Source organism: Ochotona curzoniae, unplaced genomic scaffold (assembly GCF_017591425.1).
Source record: "Ochotona curzoniae isolate NIBS_2020 unplaced genomic scaffold, NIBS_Ocur_1.0 contig_2688, whole genome shotgun sequence".
Classification (NCBI taxonomy): Eukaryota; Metazoa; Chordata; class Mammalia; order Lagomorpha; family Ochotonidae; genus Ochotona; species Ochotona curzoniae.
The window spans coordinates 22,689,521-22,708,535 of NW_024465553.1; the positions used below are offsets into that span (position 1 = coordinate 22,689,521).

The 19,015-nt window shown below is 36.2% G+C and overlaps 1 protein-coding gene across 12 annotated transcripts in view; it reads right to left on the reverse strand.

Moving 5' to 3' along the window:
- The window catches only part of GPHN (gephyrin), a 276,180-nt gene that overhangs the window by 172,080 nt on the left and 85,085 nt on the right, over positions 1 to 19,015 (reverse strand). For 7 of the 12 annotated variants that reach the window (XM_040975435.1, XM_040975432.1, XM_040975433.1 and 4 more), the window contains exon 4: positions 18,591 to 18,683. The exons of 1 other annotated variant lie outside the window; for it this stretch is intronic. In XM_040975435.1, the coding sequence (XP_040831369.1) occupies positions 18,591 to 18,683 (93 nt within the window). Of the gene's footprint in view, positions 1 to 5,203; positions 5,243 to 18,590; positions 18,684 to 19,015 lie in introns of all 12 variants that reach the window. 4 more of the 12 variants (XM_040975434.1, XM_040975425.1, XM_040975431.1 and 1 more) reach the window with 1 other exon arrangement.

Below are 19,015 nucleotides of genomic sequence, written 5' to 3' on the forward strand. Positions count from 1 at the left end.
ACATCTTTAAAAAAAATATGTAATTTCTTAGCACACCAAGAATCCAAATGCCTTTAACAGGTCACAGATATCTCTTCTCATTAGACTCAACCTAAAACTCTTCTCCTGCCACTTTTTTCTCAAAATCTGCTCTTTGGGAATTCTAATCTCTACAGTTTCTAAGACTGTGCTTTTATCGAATGGATTAATAAACATTGGTATCTATATAAAATGGACTACCATGCAATAAATGAACAATCAACCACATAAATGGTATGCATCAATTTCACACAATGTACAGAACAAAAGAATACAGGCAAAAATGCTGTGTATGATTTCATTTATATAAAGTTTTGTGAAAACCAAAAGTAATCCATACTGCTAAATGTCAGAACGGTAGTTGCTTGCACCAACTGCGCTGTGAATGTATAAGGGCAAAGGGTATTTTCTTGGGCACTGTGTAATATTCTGGTTTCTTCACATGGTTGTGAGCGACACGAGTTTGTTCTGTTTCTGAAAATCCATTAAATAGTGACTAGTGTCTATATTTTACAATTTAAATAAAATGTAAACAAACTTTCTCAAGACTTCATTTTGCTCCCACTACACATCACACAGCTACCTCTGTTTTCTTTATGAACCGTTTCATTATATTGCATTTATCCATCTACTTCTGTTTCTAAACAATGTAAATTTCCTGTTAATGGATCCAAATCCAAAGGACAACACCTGCAAGTTAATGGGTAGTCAATTATATTCTGTAAGTGAATTTCTCAGTCTTTACATTATTCACTTGTCTGGTCATAATTCTTCCTTGTAGAGACTTAATGTAGTCAGGTATTCTTGAATATCTGGAGGAGCGAGGTCAAAACTATTCCTATTATGACTCTCTCATGTAAATAACAGACTGATGGAGCTATAACTTGTTATGACGGACTTATACTATTGTAATAATATGGGGAAAATCAGTTGGGAGGGAGGTGATCTTGGGAGGGGGGGATCCTAGACCCTACATAATTGCACCACGAAATTCAAACTAAAATAAAATAAAAAAGAATCACTTATGCATATATGTTTCCATTAAAAAACACAAATACAAATCAAGTGTTATTTCCCTTCTTGTCAAGATGAAGGGTATAAATGTTAAGAGTAGCTCAAAAACAGCCTCTTTCGAATAATGCAGGGAAAACCAAGATCTGCAAGGCAAATTTACAGAGAGGAAAGGACAGAGAGAGAAAGAGGTTTTCAGTCTGCTAGCTTAGTCTCCAAAAGGTGCAATGGCCAGAGCTGAGCTGATCCAAAGACATGAGTCAGACACTTCCTTCAGTTTTCTCATGTGGGTGCAGGGACATCTTTTGCTGCCCTCCCAGGACACAAGCAGAGAGCTGGATTAGACGTGGAGCAGTCAGGGCATGAACCAGTGCATATATGGGATGCACTGCAGGCAGAAGCCTGGCATACCACCATGCTTGTTCATGTATTCAGTATTTTTACTTTTAAAAAGGACTCTAACAGCGATGTATATTTATAATTCTAACTATAAATGATTTTCCAAGGATATGTGTGTATATATATACATATATATATATATATACATGAGTAGATGACTGACTCAAATTACAGAGGTTCAATACATTTCTTCATGTAAAATATTTAAAAGTGACTATTCCATAAGAAAAGATTAACTATCAAGCATTAGCTCTGGGGAAGAAAAAAGCCCTCACAAAGGTCCCATTAACACTATTAGAAAAAGACATATTTGTTGCATGAACTTCATGCCTTTGATTTGGGGTGCGCATATGAGATTGACCCCTATAGTGTATGAGCAATAATGTAATTGAATATTATTATGTTAATGGAAATTGGGAAAAGAAAAAGTTATTGGCTTATATTTAAAATGTATCAAAATAATATTGCTAAAACGTATATCTGACCTTACCAAAATGATTTCCTCATAAGCAGCTCCCTAAATTCTTCATTATTACAATTAGATTTTCACAAGTATTGAGCCAAAAGAAAGTGAACAAAAAGAAAACAGTTTATAAAAGAAACAAATTTGCCAAACTTAATCTGATTACTCATCTACATGCTAATAAAACAGGAACTTTTTAACTTATTAAATTGCTAAGTTGAAATAATGATGTGAAAACATATATTCTTTTAAGTGAAAGGAATTCTGGTAAGCATTGGTTCCTCTAAATGTGAGCTGGTTTCCTCATCTCAGTCATCATCAATTAAATAGAGCCTTTCAAATGCCTAACTTCTTTTTTTATAGGTCTACATTATTTCATTTCAAAGACATGCTATGAATCTGTCCTAAAATTGGTCTTTAGAAACATTTAAACCTTTTTCAGTATAACTTCTATTCTCTCTCAATCATCTAAGATGTTTGTCATTTTAACCTCAATTTTCCTTTCACTCTTTTGAATTTAGGGTTTTCTGATTCTTAGAATGTGTTTCTAGAGCCTTTCTAAAATTTCATAATTTCTTTTGCTCATAATATAGTATTTTGAACTTGGCCATTTTGGCATATTAATTATGCAGTTTCTCTTATCTGTCTAGTATCAATTTAAATTTCTCTAAAATAGACAAAAGTATTAAGGGCTACCAAATTCACTTCTAGTTATACTAATCAAGAGAACTGAAATAAAGCTTGAACAAATGTTTACAGCAGTATTACTGATAATAGTAAAAATGTGGAAACAACCCTAATAGTTCACCAACAAATCAAGTAGTACATAAATTGTGGTCAACAAACATAATGAATTACTAATTTTAAACAGGAATAAAACTGTGATATATGTTACAAGGACAAAACCTGAAAACACTGCTGGGCGAATAATGCATAGAAGGCCAAAAGCTGCATGACTATCCTTTTTAAAAAAGAATCCTTAAAAGATTCACGGAAAATGTGTATGATATAAAAATTTCCCATCAATTAAAAGTGTTTTGGACCCAAACAAGCCTTTTAGTTGCATTTCCCCATGAATTTTCCAAAGTACCTGTGCATGAGTCATCTAGTATACGCAAATTCATACACTCAGACCTGTTAGAATTTAACAGTACTGAGGGAGAGAATAAGGGGGAAATTCCATGCAATGAATACAGATTTTCTATTTGGAATGATGAAAAAGTTCTAGAAACAGTAACGAGAATTAGTATTAATGTCACTGAATTCTTAAAGTGGTTAAAATGGCAAATCGCTACACGTCACACTTTTTTTTAAAACAAAATCTTCTAAAGCACTTTGTTGACTTTTCTAGAGCAATTTTTTTTTTTACTTCAACCTGCCAAATTTTATTACTGTTATTAAAAGGCAACTTGAAAACAACTTTTTCCATATTTTTTACCCATACTCCCTAAATTGGTCATTCTCCCTTTAACTTTCCCCTCCTATATAATAATAAGATAACATTTAATACGGTATTCAGCATTGTCCACACTGAAACACATGATGCGGTGGGTTAATACACAGGGGATACTTCACTTCTATGCTTGGATGTGTGCATGTGCTCACACGTATCCTGCTTTACATTTTTTCCTTAGGTTCTTGAAAATTCTATAACATTTTTTTCTCTCTTGTGTTTGTACCTTTATTTAAATATAAATAAAACTACATACCTTAAAAGCAAGTAATTTTACATTCAAGCTATTTTTAAATGCCAAGTACTCTGCTAATAATTAAAATATTATTTTAATATTCAATTATCAATATCAATTTCAAAAGATTACACCATAAAGGAAAAGGCAGTTTAAAAGGAGGGAAAGATAAACATGTCAAAAGGATCTCTAAAGAACTGATATTATATAAAGTATCAGGAGGCTGAGAAATGATATTCTCAAAAGAAAAATGGAGCAGGGTTGAAAGCTACTTTAATCTGAACTACAAAGAGCTGTAAGATCATTAAACTTATTATTTTTCAAGATGTCATTTTTAAAGTTTCAAAAAATTCTATGGTCTTTCTAAAAAGGATAAAATTAAAACAAGCAAGTTGCTTTCAGGAAACACTGCATAAACAGAAAATAGATTAGAAAGCAAATGTAGTATATGGAAAACTAAAAGATCTTATACATAAGGAATAAAACGTACCTAAGATATGATATAAAAAGATAAAAGCCAGTATGATTAATGATTTAGGAAAAAAATCCCTAAATAAAGAAAAGAATGTGAACTCATTAAAAAAACAAAAACAAAGAATGGGTGGTGGTACTAGGTTTAAAATCTCAGTTTAGGATAAACTGGACCAGGCTGTTATGGCAAAGCATTTCCTATTTCTAAAACAAGTCTGGACAATATGCAGGCAAATTTTCCTTGGAAGTTAAAATCTGATCAGGATTACAAGACAACAGAAGAACAATGCCAGTGACTTATTAGATGAAAAGAATTCTAAGGGAGGCACGGGCCAATGAGTAGGTGGCAGGTTCATAGGAGATGGACGTGTCTCACATAAATGAATGGGGCAGCCATGGCCAGCACATAGGCAGTAGTCAAGCAAACTCAGTCAGCAATCCAATTGAGGGGGACCAGGCAAGTGAAAATAGAGAGAAGAAATGCTAACAATCTGTACCTACATACAACATCACAGGCATGGATCGCGCAGGGCAAGATCAGGCAGGCAGAGAGCAGTGCACTTGGGAGTCCAAAGTATAGGGGAATGGTTTGAGAGCAGAGACAATGGTGGGCAGTCTAAAACGGGCATGGCGGTTATCAGGTCATCTGCTGATGGACACAGCACTAGTGAGTGAAGAATGTAAATTGCTCCATAGATGAATTAGGTGAGGCAAAAAGTAGAGACAAAATCCAAAGGCACTCAAGCAGGAAGACAGAACCATAGAGAAGCAATGACAGATTATCAGAGGCAGCTGGGCGGTGTGGTGACAAGCTGTCAGCAGAGGAATAAAACACCATTCAGGAAAAGAGAGAGGTTGAGAATGAAGCAGTCTCCTGAACTGGGTGTCTTCCATCTAGGAATTGGTAATCAATAAATTGCAAATGAGAATCCACAGGAGAACAGCACACAAATGGAAACAGCAGATGGATCTGAACTCTACAGCCCAGGGATACAGAATGACCCTAGAACACAGATACATAACAATCCACAAGGAAATTAAACAGATGGGAAAAATGAGCCCAAGCATTTTTTTTCATGATGATAAAAGAAATCAAAAACACTAAAAATTATTAATCTGGAAATGATTGGCTGGGATTGAAGTCTTCGCTTACCCCTTTCTGGAGCCCACAAAATGGGAATGTTGGGAATTTCTGCAGCAGAAAAACAGAAGAGAAAAGGGATTTCTGACTCCCAGTTTGAGGAAAGCAGGTCAAATTTAGGGCTGTGTGACCTGGTTCGAGGGAAAAAGAACCAGGCTGAACCATCTCCCTTCCTCAGAATCAAGCCCTTCTGAGGTTTGGGAGAGGTTTAGGAAGCCCGCACCCCATCAGTTCCCACAACCTCCCCTTTCACACTTACCTCCAGTGCAAACAGATTCCAGCAAGGAGGTACTTGGGAAATTTAACTCTTATGTCTACATCATGGCAAAATCTGAAGGCAGACAACTAATAGTACTTTCTGTGAAGGTGAGGGGACAGATTGCTAGAAACTACCTACCTCTTTGAAAGAGGGTGAAGAAAGAGTCAGGGGGCAGTAACACCAATCAATACATAGTAATACCAGCAAATAACTTGGTAGTTCCATAAGTGTCATGGATTTTAATTCCATTAATATATTCACAACTCTAAAATTTGTAATCCAATTATTCTCTCTGAATCACTAGATGTGATTCAACATCTGCATTTAGATACACAGGGCAGTTAAAGTTTCCATGACCAAAGTAAAACTCTGCGTCTTTGGTTTTCCGGTCAAAATGTAAGCCACATCCAGTCATGCCTCTGCTCCAGTATGGTGCATTCCAGAAACACAGAAAGGAGTTACCATAACACCACGGTTTCTGCCGCCTACTCCCCTACATCTCTGCTCAGATTTCATTTAAGCAATGTTCTCATCCTTAATGGTTGGCCATATTTAAAATTGCAAATCTTTCCTGCCTGTACTACCCGCCCTCTATCCTTGGTTTACTTTAATTCATAGCACTTATATCCAACAATACACATTTTACTTGTTTTCTTATGTCGGTATTCGTTAAGGTGTAAAGTCCATAAACGGAGGTAGGGATTTTTGATTCTGTTTATTTCTGTGGTCCCAACCATTCCTATATTTGTCAGGTTTGAGTCTATACAGCACTAGTTTTTTGTGGGGTTTCCCTTTCTTTACCTTAAAGTTTCAAACATTTCTCCTCCGTGCCCACAAATGATGAGCAAATCACTGCAAGATAGGTGTGTTTTAAAAATCATCCCACCCATGGGCCAAATCCTGCCCACTGCTGATTTTCTGATCTGGCTTACAATTTAAAAATAATCTTTACATTTTTATATTATTTTAAAAAAAGAAAAAGAAGAATTACAATTAATAAAATGTAAAATTACATAAACTACAAGTTCAGTCTCCATAATACAAGTGTTCCTGCAGCACAGCCAGTGCTGCCTTTGTGCTAGAGGGCTGGCAGAGTCGAGTGGCTGTGACATACGTAGCCCATGAAGCCTAAGGCATTTCATATTTAAAGGGAAAGTTTGAAAAAGGCGAATTAGAACCTACTGTTATTATGTTTGTTACTATTTTTGAAGGAAACTGGACACTGCAATTTGCTTTCATTATATAAAAGCAACCCTCTGGTTGCTCTAATATAATTTATTTCTGACAGTGAAATTCATTCCTCTACTCCACGCAGCAGCCCATCTTAAAAGATAAGTGATAGGATTGTTAACTCCTAATATATGGTCAAAGGGAGGGAATGAGAGAGGGAACAGTGCTCACAATGGACTGCCTCACACAGTATAACATGAGTAACTGCAACTGCTATGGTGTGCATCTCTTTTTAGTCTTATCAATGGAGTTATTACTAAAGTAACCTTATTTCAGTAGGTAGGGTTGTTAATATACCACAGTATGAAATCATCATAATTCTAGACATTGTAAGACTCTGTTATGCTTACATAATACTAAAAACTATTTTCTCATTGATTGAAATATCTATAGCTTTTAGGAACAGTTCAAAATTTGTATCTTATAGGTAGAGACAAACATACATATATCTATATACATCTATCTATCTATCTATCCCTGTATCTATCTAGACAGAGAGTGAGAGATGCTCCCATTTTTTGGTTTGCTCCTGAAATGCTCCTGATGTGTGAGGGCTGCAGCTGGGAAGTGAGAACTCAATCCAGGTGTCCCATATAGGGAGCAGGAACCCAATTCCTTGACCCATCACCACTGCTTCCAGGGTGTGCACTGACAGAAAGCTAGAGTCAGGTGCTGGAGCCAGCTACCGAAGCCACACATTCTGAGAAGGGATAATGGTATTCCAGTTCTAACCCAGGCCTAAGCCAACAGGCCAAATGTCTACCACAAATTTTTAAAATTTGCAAAACTTTATTCAAAATAATTTCTTAATCGAAACTGACTTAGATTTTTCTCCCATAAAAATTTCACACTAAGGACTACTACATGCAAAGATACATTATTTGCTGATTCAAATCAACAGAAACTTGTGAAGTAGCTGATGGGAGACAAATTATCCTAATGGCATCTACCATGAACATACTATCTTCATTCTTTGTTGAACAGAATAATTTATTTTCTTTTATATGAGTTCCTTCTAGTATAATCAACTATTTCCTTTGCATTTTTGCCTGTGATCCTTGGTCTCTCTCCTCCCACCCCCCTCAGTGAAGCTGACAACAGTTATCCTAAAACATCATACTTTTGACAGCTTTACGGTTTCTTTTTCTCAACACCTTTTGAAACCACTTGGATTGCCTCTCAAAGTTCTCACCTGTACCTCATTAATGACGATTTGAAATGATGACTCCCTCCATCCTGTAACAGTAGCCATGCTCTTTCCAGGTTCCCAAGTAAGTGACGGTGATAAATTTATTATACTCATTCTAAATTATTTATTTGACTCTACCTTCTGACTCCGTATCAGTTTACCTTATGGAAGACAATGACAATATTCCGCCCTCATTTATACAGTGATGTTATCTTGAAAAGTTCACAGTTTTTAATAGACATAAATTCACTTAATAACCCCTATATTCTTGTGAAAAAAGTTATTCTGTAAATGATTATCTAATACACAGAGAAATATTTCACATTCTTGATTTCAAATGATGATAAAGAAATAAATATTATGAAATTTTCTTTTCTATATTTCTAGATAAATCTGCTTACAGAATTTATACCTGTAAGATATTTAAAGATATCGCTCAATCAATGTCTTAACATGTAAGACACTCCCTGTGCCTCCCCGCATCCCTCAGAAAGAAAAGCATCATGGTATGCCAGAGTCTTAATTTTATTAGTGGAAAATGAGTAGGAAGTGTGAGTTCAAGATTTCATTAATCTGACAAATTCAAGATATAGTAAGTACTTAGAATGTTCTTATCAATATTTCTTATCCACTCACATCTGTCCAGTTTAGGTGGTAGGGTTTTTGTCCCTTTTTAAAGACTGATTATTTACTTGAATGGCCTGCTCGAAGAAAGGGAGAAACAGCTTTCCTTTGTTGGACAATGCCAAAATGAAGCCAGACTTGGAACTACACTCAGAGACGCCACCACGGGTAGCAGAGTGTCCTGTAGGTCAGCAAGCCACTGTGGTCTTCCCACGTAGATCAGAACAGATGGCCCAGATGCTAGGGATGCTACCCCTGGGGAGAAGCAGAGCAGCCAGACTTGAACCTGCACTCTGCTAATGGGACACCAGTGTCACAGTGTCCTTTAACCTATTGTTTCTGGAAAAACAAAACTTTTTAAAGCGAAAGCTCTTCTTATTCATATTACAAATGACAGTAAATATTTATATGGAAGGTAAGTATTTTTTTAGTGCCTCAGTTCCATGCGTTTAAATAATACAACTGTTTATAAAACAAGAATTCTCTTCAAGTTACATGCAAGAAAATTGAGGTATGGAAAGTTAGGTTATAAAAAGCAAGAGGTGTATATGAGATTTAAAACAAACATCGTAATAATCTGTGTTCTTCATTACTAAATTATTTAGCTTTATATATAGTTGTCTAGACAATAACATTTTGTAGTTAGAAGTCCAACGGAAAGAGAACTTATCATAATTTGTATCAGTATTCATTTGTATGTTTACTCAAGATATGATCTTGCTTTGCTATGGGGCCACATAAAAGCAGACAACATACTTTGGTACAGAGTAGACATGCAACCAGGCATATAAAAAAATTGAAGAAATTTTTTTTTTTTAAAGATTTATTTTTATTATTTTTTCATTGGAAAGGTGGATATACAGAGAGGAGAGACAGAGAGGAAGATCTTCCGTCCGATGATTCACTCCCCAAGTGAGCGCAACGGGCCGATACTATGCCAATCCGAAGCCAGGAGCCTCTTCCAGGTCTCCCACGCAGGTGCAGGTTCCCAAAGCCTTGGGCTGTCCTCGACTGCTTTCCCAGGCCACAGGCAGGGAGCTGGAAGGGAAGCAGGGCTGCCGGGATTAGAACCGGCGCCCATATGGGATCCTGGGCGTGCAAGGCGAGGAGAAATTTTATTTGTGGGTTCTTCAGGTATGAAATTTTTAGTCTGGCCTTGTCTCAAAATTCTGAACTCAGCAGCAATGTAATTTTTCCCATTTACTGTTGCTACGTGGAATATGAATTGCTGCTGTTAGTTTTAATTGTAAAGTCATTGATTTCTATAATTATTTATTTAGATAGTTTAACTTTAAATTTTCTACTATTCCCAATATACAATGAGGCTTTTCTTTTTAATACTGAGAGTTTATGTCCTACATGGTTACGACTGGTAGAAAGAAATGAATTTAAGTTAATACAAAACTAAGAAGATTTAAGAAAAAAAATACAGTATTTCTTCTCAGACATGTTCATAAAAAAGAAATTAACCTCTGGGTCACTGTTATGGTAGAATAAGGGCAAAAGTAGAAACTGCAAGATGAAGGGTCAGGTGCAATGGCTCAATATCATCTTGGACATGCTGGGATCCCATATGGGCATTTGTTAATGTCCTAAGTTGCTCCACTACCCATCCAGTTCCCTGCTTGTGGCCTGGGAAAGCAGTAGAGCAGGCCAAACCCTTGGGACCCTAAACTCATGTGGGAGACCTGGAAGAAGCTCTTGGCTCCTGATTTCAGATTGGCTCAGCTCTGGCCTTTGGGGCCATTTGGGGAGTAAACCAGTGGCTGGAAGATATTTCTCTCTGTTTCTCCATCTCTGTAAGTCTGATCTGCTATTCCAATAAAAATAAGTAAATCTTAAAGAAAAAAGGAAATTGAAAGATGAAAGTTTTAGTTTGAATGTATCTTTAGTGGATTTATATTGCTGGTGATGGCACTGCAGCTTAGCAAATAAAGCCATGCCTGCCAAGTCAGCATCCCATATAGTTCCAGTTCATGTTCCTGCACTTCCAATCTAGCTCCTTGATGATGGTCCAGCAAAACAGCAAAAGATGGCCCAGGTATCACGGCATCTTTACCCAGGTGGACGACCTGGATGAAACACCAACATCCTGGGTTTGGCCTGGTTTAGCAGTGGCTGAAGTATATTTCAGGAGTGAAATAAAGGATGGAATGTCTCTCCCTTCTCTTTGACTTTCTGTAACTCTTTCAACTAAATTTGTAGTCAGAGTATGGGGGACAGGGAGACACAGAAATGGAAGGAGAAGACAGAGATAGAAAGCAAGCAACACCTTGAATATGCTGTTTCACTAAACCAAATGGCCGTTAAGTGGCCACAACAGCTTGGGCTGGAGAGCTTGAAGCCAGGAGCATGGAACTCCATTCAAATATCCCACATAGGCGGCAGCAGCCTGTTGGGGTCCATGCAGTGGGTGTAGAAGACATGAAGGTGTGAAGAATACTGTTCCACTACAGGCAAGGCTGCAAGGAATTTCCCGCTGCATGGCAAGGCCCAGTGGATGTCTCTACAACCACCTGAAAAGCAGTTCCACCTTCCTGTGCATGGACACTGGACCACCCCGTGGAAGAATTATGTAATCTATTCAGCCATTGTTTGCTGAGGTGGTGCTGGTTTTTTACTATCAGAGTGAGCTTGGAAGTTGATGATGCTGATAAGTCTTGCCAAAGGGCCTTTTACAATTCCTGCTGTATCTGTCTCTGCTGCTCCCATTAGACCATCCTTGATCTTCAGATTCTCCTTTTGTTGTGATGCATTTCTTCCCTTAACTGATTCAAGATTAAGCTGCAGAATGAGGATTGTAGTAGGAATGTGTTACTGATTGATATGCACTGTCTATTGACAACTTCTATTAAGAGCTTTAAGGTGGAACAAAGGGTGGAATTATCCTTGGAAACACCCACTTGACCATGACCAAAAAAGTCTGTGCCAGGGCTTGTGACTGCTTCTGTATAAATAAAGGGGACAGCTTGCTTGCATTGTCTACTATGATCCTGAAATTTTAGTGGTCCATTTCTTTTCTCTCTACGCCTACTCCATGCACCTTTCTCCAGTTCCAAACTCGGCTGCAACTCGACTACAGCAGCAGCCCAAGTGCTTGGGTCATCTCCCACTGCTTTCACAGGTGCATTAGCTGGAGCTAGAGTGGAAATGCAGCAGCCAGAATTCTAACTTGTGCTTCACATGGGCAGTGGCTTACTTTCCACTTTTTATTCTTACATGCCTTGCTCATAGATTATATTTTCTCCCTATTGTCACAAGGAATGTCTCTCTCCTCTCCTGAAACTTCTTTCTCTCTTCAATTTTAATTTATAAGTACCACTTGGGGCCAGCATTACAGTATAGTGCGTAAAGCTGCCACCTGAGATGCTGGCATCCCATATGGGAGTCATTCAAGCCCTAGCTGTTCCACTTATGATTCAGCTCCTTGCTAATGGCCTAAGGAAAGCAAAAGTGTGAGTGTTTAGGTCCCTCCATCCACATGGGAGACCCAGAATAAACTCATGGCTTCTTGCATCAACCTGGTTCAGCACTGGCTGTTGTAGCCATCTGGCAAGTGAATAAGCAGACAGATGGATCTCTCTCTCTGTGCACGTGTGTGTTTGTGTCCAACTCTTTCAATTGTTGTAAAGAAATACTTTGGATGGTCCCAGTGCTGTGGCAGTGAATAAGGCCATCACCTGTGGGACGGGCATCCCAAAGGGGCACTGGTTTGAGTCTCAGGACTCCAGGGTTGATTCAGCTTCCTGGTACTATGCCTGGGAAAGCAGTAGAGGATGGCCCAATTCTTGCAAACATGCACACATGTGGGTGAGTTGCATGAAGCTCCAGGCCATTACAGGGCTTTGGGATATACAATAGCAGACAAATGTTTCTCTCTCCATTTGTCCTTTTTTCTTAACTCTGTCTTTCAAATAAATAAAATAAACCTAAAAAGAGAGAAATACTTGGCTGAACATTTCAGGCAAAGATTTATATGGTCCAGGTTTGTGACTATTTTAGGAGTTCATAAACTTTAGCACTAAGCCCATATAAGCTCCACATATGCTAAGTTAAACAAGGACCATGAATGTTGTTAGCAAATAGAAAGGGCCTTTTGTGTCTATGCTCTGAAACACATGCTTATTTTCAATGGCTAATGCAAAAATAATTATAAGTCGCAGGCATAAAGTAAGCTATTGCAAAAAAGCTATCCTATCATAAATATAAGCTGTTCTAAGCCAAATTCTAATAAAATATTAGGGTATAAAGGAATTAGAAATCCAAAATGAAAAGACTTGTTTAGTTACATTGATTATGTTCCTAATTAATTTTGTATCAAGAAATGTTTAAAGGCAGAACTGTAGAGCTATTTTAGTCAAGTATGTTAACACCCTTTACTCACATCATACAGACTACAGAAAATCTTACTGTTATTTTTGTGTGCGTGTCATGACTTAAGGTAGTAGTGGGGAAAACACTGACACTTATTTTTTAAGCATGTCCACCAGGTATATTTAAAATTAGCAAGAGTGACCAGAAACCTAATGACTAGAGCAGAAGGACTTCAGGCTACCACATCTTGCTAGAGGTAGTAGGTGGCATCAATTGCTTAAAAGAGGAAGAAAGCAGTAAGATCAAAACAAACATTTAGTGAGAATTTACAAAGATGACAGGCATTATGTTAAATCTTTGTACTTGCATTATTGCCACAAGCTTAGAAAAATCTTATGAAATCCAACTAATCTCTCTCTGTTTTGCCATCTTTAAAATATATGAAACAATAGTACCATCTCATCTGATAGTTCTTGACTACATTAACGCACTTAAAACAGTTGTTTACACATAACAAAGTTTACACATGTATCAGTTTTCTTTGCAACTGGTTCTTTCTAATTATATGAAATATTAGATTCAATATCTTGAAGAGGTAGGCATGAATTATTTTAGCATCTGAGGTCAGAACACAAAGGAGGGGGAAAGATTAACTTGCCTTACATTATACAGTTAGTACTAACGGAATTGCTGTTCATATATAGGTCCAACTTTACGTATTTTTCCACTGTATCATACCATATCCCAACGCGTTAAGACAATTTTCCATGTTCAGAAATAGCTCATAAAAATTCATAAAAACTGTGTCAAATGAGATACTAAAAAGTGATATATTTTATTCAATCTAATTTTCAGTATTTCAAGCACCAAGATTTCTAGGTGACAGCATTAAATGTAACTTCTAACAGGTAGTTAGCATTTCAGGTTTAATTTGTCTTCTTTCCAGTACTTACACAGTATTCTTGGTTTTCAAACATTGTAATGTAAGAAAGAAAAATGATGAATGATTACAAAATAAATTTAAAAAGACCAAGTACACATGCATATCAAGTGAATACATAAATATTAATACCTTAAGTACAAAACTGTTTATATGCCTCAGGAAATAACATTTTCATTCAACCATAAATAATATTAATTTAAAGTAAAAGTTTAGAAGGTAACCTGTTCTAAAGGAATCACAAATAGGCCTTCTGAAACTCATGGCCTTACACATTTGGGTTTCCTTTTTCCCGGGCTGTGAGTCTTTCCCCCCTTTCGGCACTGGTCATATTGTTGCATGCCTCTTTACTTTCATACTAATTCATTAAAATAATCCTTTAAGAAAGATGAATATCCTTTATATCAAATTTGTATTTTCTTGAAATTTTTGTTATTCCTTCTTTTGCGTAATTACCAATTATTATTTTTCGTTAATAGTCACTGACAACCTCATATCTTTTAGTCAGGAAATATTGGTAAGAACACTAGTTACAGACCTTGTAAGAGCAGCATATGACCTCATGTACAACAAATCAACTGTCTTCATGTTTGTAAGTCCAAGATTTATATGCCACTTACAATAAGAAATATTTTATTTTTATTGCACTATAACACAGTGACTCATTTCAATGTGGTAGTAGAGCTTTTATTTCCTTCATCTAAAAACAACACATTTAAAATTACTAAAGAAAGCCAATAATAAAATTATGGATTTTGATGACTATTTGCCATTTAGCAGCTCAGAGGTTAGCAAACATTTTGTGTAAATGGTAATTATTTAAGGTTTTCCAGGAAACACCATTTTCTGTTTATGACATCTATTCAACTCACCTGGTGTAAACACAAATACCTAAATGTAGAAAAATCCTGTGCTCCAGTAAAACTTCTTTGGGCATGGAAATTTAAATTTCAAATAATTTTCATGTATCACGGTATTATTACTCTCAATTTGTTCCCATTCATTAAAATATGCAAAAGAGTTTACTCACTGGCCAAGGAGGAGAGTTGTCAGGATAGATCTGACCTGTGGGCTACTTTGCCAAAACGGTGGCACTGTAAGTTTTCTTAGATTACGGACTATTTCTTAACCAGTTTTGTAACTCCGGGCCCACCATGATTTTTACACATATTGAGAAAGATATAGAGCATGATGAATGACTAGATACAAACATTCTGAGATTTATTTAACTTTAATTTATGAGTGAAATAAGTACATTAATATATAATCCTTAATTCTAGTATGCTTTGGTAAATGGCTGAAAATTGTTTTACCTTATAAATATTTTTTAGTTTCCAATTTACTATAACATATGATTATTTTTTAATAATTACAGATATTCTCCCATAGATGCTTCCTAATCTTTTAGCGGATTCTAGAATTAAACATTAGTTAAATTTTGTAACCCATTTTTACTTTGTAAGGCTAATAAAAGATGCTTTATGTGATAATAACTTTTGGACACATTTCTTTTAAGCAATGATGGGACATGACGAGCTAATGCTCTGGAAAGCAATGATTTCTTAAGATCTATATATTTATCCCTATTAGCACTTCATCAGTGCCAACAAATTACTCAGTCTTCATCAGACCATAAAAATCAGAGACAATGGTGAAAAAGACTTTCCCAAATCTAAATTAAAGTTGGAACAATGTAGATTATTATGTGCTTATAAATAAGTTTCAACAGAAACTAACTAAGTGGCACGAAGAATAGTCAGTGGAAGTTTAACTATTTGACTAACCATAATCCATGACAGAGAGCATAAAATAGCAAGCATGATAACCAAGTGTAATGAACAGATTACAAAGGACAAATGACAAACCAGGAAGGCTTTTCACTGAAGAACCAAGACCCAGTCTGCATTTAGACAAGAGTTTTTGTGGATCTGGATTTGGGTGTCCATCCCTCCACAACCTTTCTGGCCTTTTCTCCTCTCAGGGGAAATTTCTCACGGAAAGTCTCTGTGTGTCCTTTTGGTGCAGGTGGGGAAAAGTCCCCTAAGCTGCTGCCAAGGACAGGGTTCAACCCACCTTAGGTTGTTTAACAAGAGCAATATTGCTGGGCCTGGCACGCTGACTCAATGGCTAAATCCTTGCCTTATACATGCTGGGATGCCATATGGGCACCAGATCCTATCCCAGCTGTTGTGCTTCCTATCCAGTCCCCTGCCTGTGGCCTGGGAAAGTAATACAGGATAGTCCAAAGCCTTAGAACCCTGCACCTACGTAGGAGACCCAGAAGTTGTTCCTGGCTCCTGGCTTTGGACTACCTCCATTCCAGCCATTGCAGCCACTTGAGGAGTAAAGCAGTAGATGGAAGATCTTTCTCTCCGTATCTCCTTCTGTCTGTATCTGCCTTTCCAATAAAAATGAATAACTAAAAATTTTTAGATGTTGGGCCTGGTACAGTAGCCTAGTAGCTCAAGTCCTTGCCTTGAATGCGATAGAATCTCATTCGGGCGCAGGCTCAGGTTCTAATCCTAGCGGCCTTGCTTTCCATCCAGCTCCCTGCTTGTTGCCTTGGAAAGCAGTTGAGGATGGCTCAAAATTTTGTGACCCTGCACCCATATGAGAGACCCAGAAGAGGCTCCTGGCTCCTGGTTTCAGGTCAGTTCAACTCTGGCCATTGCAGCCATGTTGGGAGTGAATCAGAGGACGGAAGATATTTCTCTGTCTCTCCACTTCTCTGTATATCTAACTTTCCAATTAAAAAAAATAATAAATATTTAAAAACATTTAGATATTTAAAAAACAGCAATTAATTAGAAATATAAAAACGAGAAGCTAGTCGAACTGTTTTCTGGTGATCCTACATTACGTTTCAGTTTCTTTTTAAAGGTTTTATAGTTATACATATATTTGCCATAACTGCCTATATCAAATGAATGAATAGTTGCATTTATAATATGATGGGAGCTCTACCAAAGATGGCGAACAATGTCATTCACACAGCTTCTGTGCAAGGTTTTCATCACTGGGGAGTCATGGAACTTCCACCTATCTTGATATAGGCAGTTATGGCAAATATATGTATAACTATAAAACCTGAGATGTTAAACCTGATTCTAATAACACATAGGCAGCTGATTCTAATTCCAGGTAGGTAGGTCAGAGTAGAATTGAAATGAAAAGAGGGACATTTGGTATACAGAGAATTACAGAATTGACTGGTATGAGAAAAAGTCTCACACATGGTATTAGAAATATGGTTTAAAAAAATACATTCTACGATCACTTTATTAATAAGCAACAAAAGCCAGAATCCAACCTAGCATTTTTGTATTACCTACAATGGTATATTAACTATTCCTCACAATTAAAACGTTATTACTTGGTATGAAAGTAATCTGTGGTAAAATTTCTCTACATTTATGAATGAAACTAAACAGTAATATGAAAATTTTAACCATCATACAAAAAACAGGGATATAAAAAGCCAAAAGCAACTCTTTTGAAACACTTAACACAACTGACTCCAGAAATCAGTTCTTTCATATACACAGTGACCTTAACAAGGAAATACAAATACACCTTTCTAAAAGATAGTTTCATTCTTGATTGTATTTCTTAGTACACCTAACATCAGAAAAGAAATTTAGAACTGTCCAAAGAACCATTTCCTTATAAGACTCAGAAGATAAATAAATTGTTCATGAATGATCTTATTTATGCAGTTAACATAACACTTCGGATAAAACTTTTCCATTAGCTTTAAAAGCAAAACAACTTTATTTATAAACCTAATTATAATAAAAAAATTCAGGTACCATGATTTTCTTTTGCATAGAATAGAAATATTTTACACTGGCTTAAAAATTATATCTTCACATACTACAGAAGTTTGAAGTACAGTATTGGATCTGGTAAACAAATGTCACTACAGACATACTGAATCTAAGATTCTAGAGTTAGAATAAAAAAATTTGTGTTTTAATAAAATTTTGGTTGATTATCATGAAGGCTACTTTGAAAAACACTCTAGTAGCATAAAAAGGATAGTAATTATTTAACAGAAGAGTAAAAGGACCTTGGTGTTAAGGCAGTAGACAACATGCCGATTTCAAAATAGGACACGATTAACATTAAGTTGAAACTGAGCCAAGAAACACATTTTAGGGAATAAACCAAACTGTCACAAGTGGTAATTTAAGTTTCCATGTGACTTCTAAGTGGAATATGAAATATGTAACTTCTTTAATAAAGAAAACAAAGACACAGTACTAATGAATATCGCTTACTAAAGTAAAAACTCCTAATATAATTTTTATTCCTGTGCCAAGTGTGAAAGTGATTTTTGTGGCATGAAGCCTTGGCATTAACTTCATTTTTTTACTTTATTTTTTATTCAAATATTTTAAAAATAACACATCATTTTCATCAATAGCACTATAAAACTGGCATACCTATTTTACTGAAATAACTATACGTTGGGACAAACGACATGGTAATTTAGGGAAAGGGAAAACTGATGCAGTTTTTAATTCTTTTGACAAGGAAAGCAGAGCAGGTGCAATGCCACCAGAATTCCGCCACCTGTTTAGTAATGTGTCTACAGTTTACCTGTTACGTAGACCACCACTGGACTAGTTCAAACTTCTTCATATTGTATCATTTCTAGTTTAAGTCCAAAGAAAAGAATGCAAAAATATTTTTCATAATAACTCATCAACAATCATATTTTCACATTCTTATAACCACAAGTCAGTTATTCTGCCTCACAAAATCATCAAAATACTATAGAATTAAAAATCATGATTAGTCGGTCTAGCCTCAAATATGAAAATGACAAGTACTATCTTACCTCCGGAGTGACATCTCGTGGTGCAAACCCTGTCCCTCCAGTTGTTAAGATCAAATTAAGTTCCTTTTCATCACACCAATCTATCAGGGTTTCCTGAAAGAAAACAGTAGTACTGTCACACAGAAGGACTTGCATGACTGCTCAAAATACGTCAGTCCTTACACACTTCACAGGAAGCGAGGAAACAGGTTCCTTTCAACAACTGATACCATTTTCAAGCTCAAAACAATGAACAGTTTCAATCTTGGTCACAAAGCTCAGCAGTTTGGAGTATTTAAGTTATTATTTATACAAAATGAATATGCAAATACCAAATCCTTGAATTAAATCAAACATATAAAATAGCAGAAATAGTTTTAAAACTAATTATAAAGTATTTTTTAAAGATTCATTTATTTTTATTGGAAAGGCTGATGAGAGACAAA